This window comes from Bos mutus, chromosome 12 (genome assembly GCF_027580195.1).
Source record: "Bos mutus isolate GX-2022 chromosome 12, NWIPB_WYAK_1.1, whole genome shotgun sequence".
NCBI classification, from domain to species: Eukaryota; Metazoa; Chordata; class Mammalia; order Artiodactyla; family Bovidae; genus Bos; species Bos mutus.
This window is the reverse complement of record NC_091628.1, coordinates 24,524,351-24,537,095: the sequence shown is the minus strand read 5'-3', so window position 1 is coordinate 24,537,095 and position 12,745 is coordinate 24,524,351. Positions and strand designations below refer to the sequence as shown.

At 38.5% G+C, this 12,745-nt stretch overlaps 1 protein-coding gene across 10 annotated transcripts in view; it reads right to left on the bottom strand.

Moving 5' to 3' along the window:
* Positions 1–9,391, bottom strand: part of SUPT20H (SPT20 homolog, SAGA complex component) — a 39,402-nt gene extending 30,011 nt beyond the window's left edge. For 2 of the 10 annotated variants that reach the window (XM_070380400.1, XM_070380401.1), the window contains exons 1-6: positions 8,973–9,140; positions 6,940–7,036; positions 4,420–4,455; positions 3,703–3,761; positions 3,180–3,246; positions 597–726 (exon numbers count right to left, since the gene is read on the bottom strand). In XM_070380400.1, coding sequence (XP_070236501.1) covers positions 597–726; positions 3,180–3,246; positions 3,703–3,761; positions 4,420–4,455; positions 6,940–6,942 — 295 coding nt within the window. In that variant the 5' untranslated portion in view covers positions 6,943–7,036; positions 8,973–9,140. Of the gene's footprint in view, positions 1–596; positions 727–3,179; positions 3,247–3,702; positions 3,762–4,419; positions 4,456–6,939; positions 7,037–8,972; positions 9,141–9,233 lie in introns of those variants that run through there. The other 8 variants (XM_070380399.1, XM_070380404.1, XM_070380402.1 and 5 more) reach the window with 6 other exon arrangements.
* Positions 9,392–12,745: the final 3,354 nt, after the last annotated feature.

Here is a 12,745-nt window from a genome sequence, read left to right as displayed (position 1 = left end):
TTACAATTAACGACCAATACAAGAAAAAAAATCCTTAAAAATCTTTAACTGGGTAAGTTCCTTACAGAACTTATAGTATCATCACCAAATCAAAATTTAAATGCCTCTTTGGTGAAATCTCAGAGTGTTAATACTTTAAAATTCTATTCTGACATTCACATTAATCAGAATAAGATGTTGAAGACTATTCAAAAGGTAGTGAGTCTGCTTAACTTTGAAAGTTTCACACTCAAAATATATTCAAAGCATAGAAGAAAAACATAGATTAAAACACCTTACACCATCTTAATTAACAGCAACAGAATGAAAGGAAATTTTGACACATTTTAAAATTACATCTTTTATGATTTAATTTCAAAGACCTTTCTCAATTAGAATATTTCTCAAATTCAGCAAGGCTAATCACAGGAGAGTTAACTTCTCATATTGTAACAAAACATCATAAAGAAGAAAATTTGAAATCAAAGTTTTCTGTTGTCAAGGCATCACTGATGTAAAGGACAGATCATTCAGCAGGGTGAAGGCTCTTTCTAAAAGACAACACATCCTGCCCAGCAGATGCAGTTTCGTGGCTGCTGCCCTCTGGAGGGTCTTACCTGATCCATTTTTTCCCCTGAGCATCAGAGAATATCCCTCATTTCCTGGGTATAGGTTGACCACTAAACATGATAATGTCTCTTGCATAACAAGCTTCTCTAATAAGTTCACATTTCTTCTTAATTTCTGCTTTAGAAAGAGGCAGAGCTCATGAAAATAATCCAGCATAATTTCAAATAATGCAATCACTTAACGAAACTAGACCTGAGTTAGTTAATCTTTGATGCTCCTTCCACATCTATATAAAATTAATGTTGATCTATTACTGTTTTATGCAAATGAATATCACCAAGAAAAAGTGATCCATAAAATAAAACCACCTAAATACAAATATATGTACCTGAGTACACAAGTAGCAAATATTAAAAATATTTAGAAAGGAAAACCATTAAATGTAATTTTTTTTCAAAGAGGCTATAATGTATAGTTAGTTTCTATTAAGTTTAAATGTACATAAATAATATGAGGCATTCTCTTTGGTTGTACTGTTACAGAGCACATTTCTTAAACATTTTATGGCCTAAATTAGATCCAAATAAGCTCAACAGCTCTAATTAGCTGAAATGTTAAATTCAAAGATATGCAACTGGTTAAGAGGATGAAAGTGATTTAAGTAATTTTCTGTAAATTGAATTGAACAGCTTCCTAGAAACCACTTTGCTAAAAACAAAACCAAAAAACAGAAAACTATCAGGAAACATATATACATCAAAATCCATTCTTTAGAAACTCATACAATTTAAAGTGAAACCCACTTATAATAATTTCTTTCATCAAATCTTATTTGTGAAAAGTTATCAGTTAATAGAATATTTTTCATGACCTCAAAATACAAGCCTGTTTACAGTACCTTATTTTCAACATGTATATATATAGTCATATGCAAAAATTATGAATTCTTAATCTATAGTCAACATAGAAACAAAAAACTGTATTTTGAAAATAATAAATAAATATTTAAAAAGCAAAGCAACTTTTAACCACTGTGATGCAAAGCTGGAAAATATCTTTATTCTTAAAGGACCACATAGCACTTTAGCCTGTGGGCCATAAGGTCTGTGTTGTAACTATCCAACTATGCTATTATCTCAGAATCAGCCATTGACAAGACAGAAAACAAGGGGTGTTGCTGGATTCCAGTAAAAGTTCATTTACAAAAACATGCCGTGAGCCAGATCTGGCTGGTGGACAGTGGCTGTCAACACCAATCTGGAATCTTTTATGTATCTCTCCTACCTTAGTTCTATGTATGCTCATCATACAGACTGTGGTGATAACTGATGGGTGTATAATGTGAAAATTAATAAAAGGAAACCTCAATTAAAACTGGAGTGGGGAAGGCCTGCAGAGGGAACTCTCCTGCTCCACCACTCATCATCCATTACCCCCCCGGAAGACATCAATTACTGATCCCACCAGGAAGAGAATTACCTTGCACTCCTAAACAGGAAATGCAACTATTTTCCTTCCCCAACTAGGGGAAGACTTTCTTCTTGCCCAGCAATAAGCTCAGTGAGTGGGAAAGGACTGCAGCCCAGCCAATGGAAAACACCTGTAGCTTAGCCAACGAAAAGCCAGCATCTCCTCAAGTTTTACTTTGCTCCAGTGAACTCAGCTTTTCCTTGCTAATGACTTTCTTTCCTTGTCCTGCCCTCCTTAACAATATACCTCTTCCATGTTGTGTTAACTCCTCAGAGTATCTCTGTCTGATGAGATGCTGTCCAATTCATGAGTCGTTTAATAAGGCCAGTTAGATCTTCAAATTTACTCAATATTTTTTAAAACAATGCATGTCAAAACTTACAAAATGTGTTACATACTTCAAACATACACAAATTATTGTAGGTCAATTATTCCCCAATAAAATGTATGGAAAACATGCCATAAAACTCATGGTTGCACAACCATGTTTTTCCTAAATATTTTAAAACAGATACTATTAGAATTCCACTAATTTTTTGCCTAAGAGGTATTCATTTTTAAATTAAAGACACACAACAGAAGCTCACTAGAGCCTTTAACGCCCTTATAACTCAAGGGTCCAAAAAATATCAAGAAATCAATTTCTATTATATTTCTACTGCCCATATGTTCATGCTCAATAAAAATAAATTAAATTTGGCCATGAACTAATTTTTGTGACCAAATTCACCTTTTATTATTGTCTATCTAAATTTCCTACATGTCCTGCAATAGTTTTAACTTTCCAGTGCAAATTACCATGAGGAGATAGGTTACTTTTCTCCTGATCTTTGGTCTACAGATAACTTCTCAGGAAGAAAAAGAAGCAAAAGACAATATACATGGTGGTTTTGCTTCTTCTAACTTCCCAATGAGACAGTCTGCTACTCAGCAAACATGTTGAGTTTGCTCACCTCTCCTACCCACGTAGGCTATCTGCCTGGTACCAGATTAGCCAGAGCTCTGGTTTAGCTGCAGAATCAGGTAGTCTGGTTAGAAAGTACTATATTTGTTCACTAACAAAAATACAAACCGTTACCTGCTTCAAATCTAATTCTTTCAAACTTCCCTTCTTCCACTATATTTCAAAAGCCATAATAATATAAAAAAATTATACTTACCTTAACCTCAGGCTCTTTTTCACATTCTTCAATATATAAGTCATAAAGTTTTTGAAATATAGATTTTCTAAAATAAAATAAAGACAACATACAAAGTACTGTGAATATAATAATCATAAAATAAACATTTTGAATTTTCCTGTCATTCCCCCCACAATTTCCCAAAAACTGGGTGGTGAAAAGAGGCTGGACATGGCTGCTGCTGCTACATCAGTTTAGAAATTACTAATACAGCTGACCCCTGCACAACATGGAGGTTAATCCTCAGGTAACTTATAGCTGGCCCTCTGCATCTGTGGTTCCTCTGCATCCACAGATTCTACCATGAAGTACAGTAGTGTTTACTGTAAAACATCTGCAAATAAATGGACCTGCACAGTTCAAACCCACACTGTTTACGGGTCAACTGTATATGCAAAGTACCCATGATACAACATTTCTAGCTCAGTGTCTAGTAAGAAATAAATGGTGGCTATCATCACATTTCAGCATATCTAAGTTACCATCAATTAAGTATTCATACCTTCCACTAGATAGGTATTTCCTTTTAGGAGGTCTCTGCCGGGCACTTTCAATGACATACTAAAAAAGAAAAGTTTAAGAAAACAGCTGGCCTTTTGCTTAGTGCATGAACAACTGCATTAAGTATATTTAAATCATGTGTAAGGCTAAAGACTATTCAGTCATTCAAGTCTTGCATGCATATTAAATCATACCTTTTAGGGAAACCTACTAAACTTCTAAATATGTGTAATAAACAAGTGAAATTTAAACTGCAGTAAAATTTAGCTCAATATTTACTTGCATGTTATAAGCAAAATCATACCATTTCACCACTGTGATTTCACAGTCAATAATATTTTCAATGTTTTATAGTTGTTCAGAATATATATAGCATACCCAATTACAAAGACTCTACATATTTGAGCTATTTCTCCTTTAATTAAGCAAATAGAAAATTTGTTAAAACAGAAAACAGAGTTTCAGAAACTCTATGTCCTTGTTCAAACATTTAACTCACAATACTGTTTAGTTTTTACTCCACAGCATTACTATCTGAGCATTCCAAGTAACAGATGATTCAAACATCATCTGGTATCCTTATATATATATTTACAGACAGTATACTCATCCTAATATTAACGTATGCCCTGGACAGTCACATACAAAAATCTCTTGAAACTGAGTTTTGTCAATTAAAGACAACACTATTTCAATATGTAACTTAGTCATGCCTCACCTCTGCACGATCCAAAGCTAGTTCTAAAGCTTGTTGCTGTAAAAAGTAAATGGTGTATTTTATTATATTAGTTATTTTCACACAAAAATAACAATACACATATAACATTTTCTAATTAAGTGCTTTATTTTTTAAAATAGTCTAACATTTTCCTTTCTTTCTCTCCTCCACCCACCCCACTGCATGCTCAAGACATATTACAGGAAAAAATATGGTTATCTCAGACACCTGATTCTGACTACAAATTAGTTAAGAAATGTTACAATGATTTTCTCTGGTCATGCTTGTACAGCTGATACAGGGCTGAAGGTTTGATATGGCAACTATTACCATTTTATAAACTTCAGCATTTTAAGAGCATCATTTAGGAAAATACACTGGCCATCAGGTATGCAATTAAAGTGAAGCAAAAACTGAAATCCCTTAAGCTGCTAGGAATCCTAAAAACTGAGGGGGCTATTATGTTGGTGCCTAATATCAACTTAGACATTCTTAACATTATGAACAGAAACTAGGCCAGTGCCTAGAAGAAACAGAGTAAATGATGGCTACCTTTACCGATTTTTAATGAATTTAAGATACCATCAGTTACATGCCTGAATTATTATTTAACATTAGGGAAGAAGAGTATGCTGCCAATAATAAGTTTAAGATGTCACTAACTGTATCATAGATACATTATCAATTCAGTAATTAAAATGTAAAAGCAAAAGCAGATGCACCTTAGAACTGATGAAAATACAGTATTATTATTACATGTAGTTTGAGATCTACTAGTAGATCCCCATCCTTCTTTGATTTCTCAGAGACCTGTCTTATAAGGCAAGAGAGATTAATAAGGGTAAACTCTGTCTTCTTTATTTGTACAGTATTCTTTTGTAATGATACCCAAGAATAAAAAATACTAGATTAAAAAAAACTTAAGCCAATATACCACCAGTAATTTCTTTCTAGTTTTGTGGTTTGGGTATCACATAGAGATAAACCATTTTTCATTCACAATGACAATCACTTTTAATTTCACTGAGAGGCAAAGAATTTTCATATTTTTCTGTTATTTTGGACTCTCCAACAATTCAATCTACCAAGTTCCATGGAGTAAAAACTCCTAGTACCCATCAAAATCCCAAGAGGGCAGGAGTAAGAATATATATTGCCAGGTTTCAGAAATCATGAAGGTTGAAGTGACCCTGTCATCCTAGTTATAAGGATGGAGAATTAATATTACAAAAACCACCAGCCTTTTAGAAGAGCAATAGAACCTGTACATTACCAAGCATCTAAATGGAGTAGGTAAAAGAAAGTCTGAAATATGCCATTACTTCAAAACATTGTTAAATTTATAACAATTTATTTAAAAAATCTCATGGGCAGAATTCAGTGAAACTGTTCCCCAAGAACTCAAAACTAGATTCTTGAGCATAAACTATTTTCCAATATATACTCTTGACAAAAACACAAGGTTCTTTTATTTTGGCCATAAAACCTTATAGAGTAAGTTTATAACTTATCAAAAAATTATAAAACACAATCAAATGTATATTCCAAGACCATTTCAAACAGCCACTCTTCTCAAATATTTAATCTTCTGATATCAAAACTGTAAAGGGTCTAGTGAGATATACCTGCATATGTAAATGCCAGTTATCATTTATTCACTACTGCATTCAAATACTTAAGACAATATGAAAGCAAAATATAAGGTAAGAACCCCACTGTGATAGCTCCACTTTTCTCTAAAAAGGCGAGGGTACACAGGCAAGATCCCAACAAGAGAAGACACATGTTTTCTGAAGTTTATTCAACAGGGTAGTCAGTGCTCATTTATTCTCTGTCAAATGCTGTTTATAACATTAGAAAGTGATCTTTTTCTTCCGTTTTTAATTTTTTAACGTTTAAAGTTAAATGCCCAGCCCTACGTATGTTTAGTGACTGTAAGTGGTAAGCAGAAATGTGCCATTAGAAGGCTAATCCTAATGCTGCTTAAATGTTAATTGCAGTAAGCAGGTTATACTTCTTGTTAATTTTTTTTAAAAATCTGTACTAACAAGAACTTCAAAACATAAGAAACCTGTACCCCCAAAACTATTTATACTTATACCCAAGGTTCTTGCCAGTGATTTGGACTATGGTAAATAGAGGACTTCCCTGGTGGCTCAGATGGTAAAGAATCTGCCTGCAATGCAGGAGACCAGGATTCGATCTGTGGGTTGGTAAGATCCCCTGGAGAAGGGAATGACTACCCACTCCATTATTTTTGCCTGGAAAATTCTATGCAAGAAATTTTTTCTTTTTACTACTTCACAAGAATAAGGACAGATAGATTATCTGTGTAACCTGGATATGATTATAATACTGAATTGAGAGATGAGCTTCATATTTTAAGATTTTGCATGCAATTGCTAAGTAATTTCCCAGTTAGAGTAACTAGGGTAGCTATCAGGATTATTTGTTTCATACTGATATTTTTTGAAGGAAGAGAATATTCTAAGAATATTAACATACTGATTTGTAGCTCACCATTGTGATATAAAACAGAAGTCCAAAAAGGAGAAAATTTATGTGCGTTGATGAAGCTGGATGAAAACCATATCTTTAGAAATCAATCTTAAGAGTACTGAAAAACAAAAATGACAAAACCCCTAAATTAACATAAATCAACATATGAGATTACTTAGTAATTAACAAGGAAAACTGAAGTATGTATATTTGTATGACACTTTAAAAATAACCAGTCACAAATTCACATTTGACAGTCTATTCACTCATTCTGGAAAACACAGTTTTAACTAGGTAGAGCAAAAAAAAGTTTGCAAGTTAAAATCATTACTCAATTTGTTAAAAATATTTAACATCCAGGAGAGAACGTTTGTTTAATTTCTTCTATCTTCACAGACACTGCTCTGTTACTCAGGATTTTAACAGCCTGCCCTTTGGCCTTGGTCACTGCACAGTTCATTTTACAAATCAAAACATTTCATCACACCTGCAGGTAAAAGTCCTCTTTAACATTCTCCCAAATGCCTCAGGCTACACTGTCCAATGTAGCTCCAGTCCTTCCAGCTTGTCCCCTCCAAGCAAACAAGACACACTCTAGAAGAACCTCATTCCTCTAATACACAAACTCTCATCCTGGCTGCACAACACAGTATCCCTGGAAACTTTTAACAGGTGGGATACCCACGCTCCTCCAGAAATTCTCATTCATTGGTCTGGATTAGGACCCAGCGGTCAGCATTTTTGACTCTCCCTAAGCAATTCAAAAGCGCTGCCAATGTTGAAGTCTACTGCTAGATCTTCTCTGCCTCTCACAGAGATGCTGTTTGCTCTGAAAGTGATGCTAAATCAAGATTATTTGTAATTAATTCTTTACCTAACTCCTTGTAATCACCCCGTGTGTCTATACAGAACTGAGCACACCTTTAAGCAACAGAAAACAGCATTTTCCATGTAAAATTGTTTTGGTTTGTTTTCGGTGAACCCAAAGCTTAAGTTTTGCCAGGTCAGTCTTGAAAAAGAAGGTAGAAGACAGGAAAAAATTCACAAACCCACCAAAAATGACAAGCACCGTACAGGTTCCAGGAATAAGCATTTCACAAATGAATAAGACGTTAATCCTATTCTACAAAAGTTCATGCGAGATTTAACATGAACTTAAGGTGAAATTTTTCTGACCACTGAATCTAAAGATGAAGATACACTAGGTATAGGCAAAATGTGATGACTTTAAAATCAGATCTCTTGTCACTAAACTGTGGGGGATGGAGGACAGGAGGGCTTAGTGACTTTAAATATTTAAGTACTACAAAACCCCATAACCACTTACAAATCCAAACATTCTGACCGTAATACAGAATCTACTAGAACGGTGAGAATACCACTGTAATTATTATCGTAGCCATTTTACAGAATAAGGCTCTCAGAACTAGTGATTTTCTCAGGATCACACAACTAGACCGGAACTCAGACTCCTCTTTTTAATCTTCAGATTTTTACTACTAAATCTTAACAACCTTCAGACCACTCAACCCAGCACTCGTTTTTGAATTTTTAAAAGCATTTAAAATAAGGACTTGATTCTGCTCAAGTTAATACTTTGTCTTAATTTTGATCTATTTTTACATCATGGTTATCAACCATTTTTCACTGTACTCAATCTAACTCGGAAAACCGCGCTCATCACTTTCTATCCCGAGTCCTAACAGAGACTATTTACGATACGCGCTGCCCCTCTCCGGTGGTGGTTATTGGAGATGGCTTCCAGGGGTGGCTATTCGCCAAGTTTATTTCTGAACTCCCAGGAACCACGGCGAGGATCGGTCATCAATCCAATTCTAAATACCGCCATCAATCCCACTGACTTCCCTGATAGACCTGAGTCTCCTGTAACTGCTCGAGCTTTGTTAACAACTTAGACTTTACCTGAAAAACGCCCCAATTCCACAGCCCAGCTGACAGCCTTATTCAATATGGACACCAAAAACCCCGCCCCCGCCCCGCCACCCTCCCCACAAAAAGCGCTACGCCAAATTCTAGCGAATTTCTGGAAATACCTGTAGCTGAAAACCAAACGTCAACACTAAAACGAAAAACGCGAGAGGAGACGAAGGCGACCGCCGAGGGGATGCTGGCTCGGCTCGGCCCGGCCCGCCGCGTCTCCAAGAACACCGTCTTCCTCGCGCGGGCGCCGGGCCCCGGAAGCGGCGAAAAGCCACTCGGGAAGCCGTTCGTTCCCCTCTGACCCCGCCCCGAGTCTCGCGCGCCGGCTACCCGGCCCGCCGTGGGCGCGCCCCTGCCCTCCCGCCGCGGCCCACCTGTGCAGACGGCCAACTCTTGACCTCGCCCTCCGCTCGGCCAGAACGCGACGCACAGACGTCGGCCCCGTGCTGGCTGCTGCGCGCTGTCCCCGCACGCCCCGCCCCCGCTCTGGCCCGCGCGGCGCCGCAGCCCCGCCGACCGCCTGTTCCGGCGCCCACACTTCCGACTGGCGCGCTGGGCGGTGCGGGCGGCTGGCCGCGGGCGGAAGTGGTGGAGGTGGGAAGACTGGGCCGCGGCCAGCGGGCTCGACGCCGGGATGCTCCCGCCTGGGTCCGCCCCCGCGAGCCCCTTAGTGACTCGAGCCCGGTGACAGGGCGAGGTCCACGAGCGCCTTCGCCGACCCGGCGTCCAGGTCCTTAAAAGGCGAGGTAGCCTGTGACTATTTGTGAGGTAGGAAGCCCGGTTGAAGTACTACAGTGAAAGAAGCTTGTAACGAACTTTCCTTGTTGCTCTGTCCATCCTCATGCTAGGGAACGACACCATTTCTGCCTATCCTGGTGCCGGCCTTGCAGTCTATGATGGTGTACCAGTCAAGTGCCAATGAATGCAATGTTAAAAAACAAAACACCTCACTGAAGAGTTCTAAACCTTCAGAAGCGGAATAACCAGCGCATATTGCAGTGTCTGATTGTAATTCTGCACTTTTGAACAACTTCAGCTGTTGGGTTATAAACTTTAAAAAAATACATTATTGAAACTCAAAAAACGTAAAATGAAACATCTTTAAATACACAATTCGGTGCATGTAGTATAATCGCAATGTTGTGAAACCACTAACAATGTCTAGTTGCAAACCATTTTCTTCATTCCTGTTAATAATTACATTCTATTCTTCTCACTCCTGGAACCTAAGAGCTTTCAGACTCTAAAAAAAGTGAAGTCGCTCAGTCGTCTCCGACTCTTTGCGACCCCATGAATCACAGCACACCAGGCCTCCCTGTCCATCACCAACTCCCGGAGTTCACTCAGACTCACGTCCATCGAGTCAGTGATGCCATCCAGCCATCTCATCCTCTGTCGTCCCCTTCTCCTCCTGCCCCCAATCCCTTCCAGCATCAGAGTCTTTTCCAATGAGTCAACTCTTCACATGAGGTGGCCAAAGTACTGGAGTTTCAGCTTTAGCATCATTCCTTCCAAAGAAATCCCAGGGCTGATTTCCTTCAGAATGGACTGGTTGGATCTCCTTGCAGTCAAAGGGACCCTCAGAGTCTTCTCCAACACCACAGTTCAAAACCATCAATTCTTAAGTGCTCAGCTTTCTTCACAGTCCAACTCTCACATACATACATGATCACTGGAAAAACGATAGCCTTGACTAGACAGACCTTTGTTGGCAAAGTAATGTCTCTGCTTTTCAATATGCTATCTAGGTTGGTCATAACTTTTGTTCCAAGGAGTAAGTGTCTTTTAATTTCATGGCTGCAGTCACCATCTGCAGTGATTTTGGAGCCCAAAAAAATACAGTCTGACGCTGTTTCCCCATCTATTTCCCATGAAGTGATGGACCAGATGCCATGATGTTTGTTTTCTGAATGTTGAGCTTTAAGCTGACTTTTTCACTCTCCTCTTTCACTCTCATCAAGAGGCTCTTTAGTTCCTCTTCACTTTCTGCCATAAGGGTGGTATCATCTGCATATCTGAGGTTATTGATATTTCTCCCGGCAATCTTGATTCCAGCTTGTGCTTCTTCCAGCCCAGCGTTTCTCATGATGTACTCTGCATAGAAGTTAAATAAGCAGGGTGACAATATACAGCCTTGATGTACTCCTTTTCCTATTCGGAACCAGTCTGTTGTTCCATGTCCAGTTCTAACTGTTGCTTCCTGACCTGCACACAGGTTTCTCAAGAGGCAGATATTCCCTGGTATTCCACCTGGTATTCCCTGATATTCCATCTGGTATTCTGCCTGGTATTCCCATCTCTTTCCGAAATTTCCACAGTTTATTGTGATCCACACAGTCAAAGGCTTTGGCATAGTCATAAGGCAGAAATAGATGTTTTTCTGGAACTCTCTTGCTTTTTGCATGATCCAGCGGATGTTGGCAATTTGATCTCTGGTTCCTCTGCCTTTTCTAAAACCAGCTTGAACATCAGGAAGTTCACAGTTCACGTATTGCTGAAGCCTGGTTTGGAGAATTTTGAGCATTAATTTACTTGTGTGTGAGATGAGTGCAATTGTGCCGTGGTTTGAACGTTCTTTGGCATTGCCTTTCTTTGGGATTGGAGTGAAAACTGACCTTTTCCAGTCCTGTGGCCACTGCTGAGTTTTCCAAATTTGCTGGCGTCTTGAGTGCAGCTTCTCGCTTCTCTTCTTTTCACAGCTATTTGTAAGGCCTCCCCAGACAGCCATTTTGCTTTTTTGCATTTCTTTTCCATGGGGATGGTCTTGATCCCTGTCTCCTGTACAATGCCACGAACCTCTGTCCCTAGTTCATCAGGCACTCTATCTATCAGATCTAGTCCCTTAAATCTATTTCTCACTTCCATTGTGTAATCATAAGGGATTTGATTTAGGTCATACCTGAATGGTCTAGTGGTTTTCCCTACTTTCTTCAATTTCAGTCTGAATTTGGCAATAAGGAGTTCATGGTCTGAGCCATAGTCAGCTCCTGGTCTTGTTTTTGCTGACTGTATAGAGCTTCTCCATCTATGGCCACAAAGAATATAATCAATCTGATTTCTGTGTTGACCATCTGGTGATGCCCATGTGTAGAGTCTTCTCTTGTGTTGTTGGAAGAGGATGTTTTCTATGACCAGTGCATTTTCTTGGCAAAACTCTATTAGTCTTTGCCCTGCTTCATTCTGTATTCCAAGGCCAAATTTGCCTGTTACTCCAGGTGTTTCTTGACTTCCTACTTTTGCATTCCAGTCCCCTATAATGAAAAGGACATCTTTTTTGGGTGTTAGTTCTAAAAAGTCTTGTAGGTCTTCGTAGAACCGTTCAACTTCAGCTTCTTCAGCATTACTGGTTGGGGCATAGACTTGGATTACTGTGATATTGAATGGTTTGTCTTGGAAACGAATAGAGATCATTCTGTTGTTTTTGAGATTGCATCCAAGTACTGCATTTCGGACTCTTTTGTTGACCATGATGGCTACTCCATTTCTTTTGAGGGATTCCTGCCCGCAGTAGTAGATATAATGGTCATCTGAGTTAAATTCACCCATTCCAGTCCATTTTAGTTCACTGATTCCTAGAATGTCGACATTCACTCTTGCCATCTGCTGTTTGACCACTTCCAATTTGCCTTGATTCATGGACCTGACATTCCAGGTTCCTATGCAATATTTGTCTTTACAGCATTGGACCTTGATTCTATCACCAGTCACATCCACAACTGGGTATTGTTTTTGATTTGGCTCCATCCCTTCATTCTTTCTGGAGTTATTTCTCCACGGATCTCCAGTAGCATATTGGGCCCCTACTGACCTGGGTAGTTCCTCTTTCAGTATCCTATCATTTTGCCTTTTCATAAGGGTTTACCTAATCTGAGTATTTCACATAAAT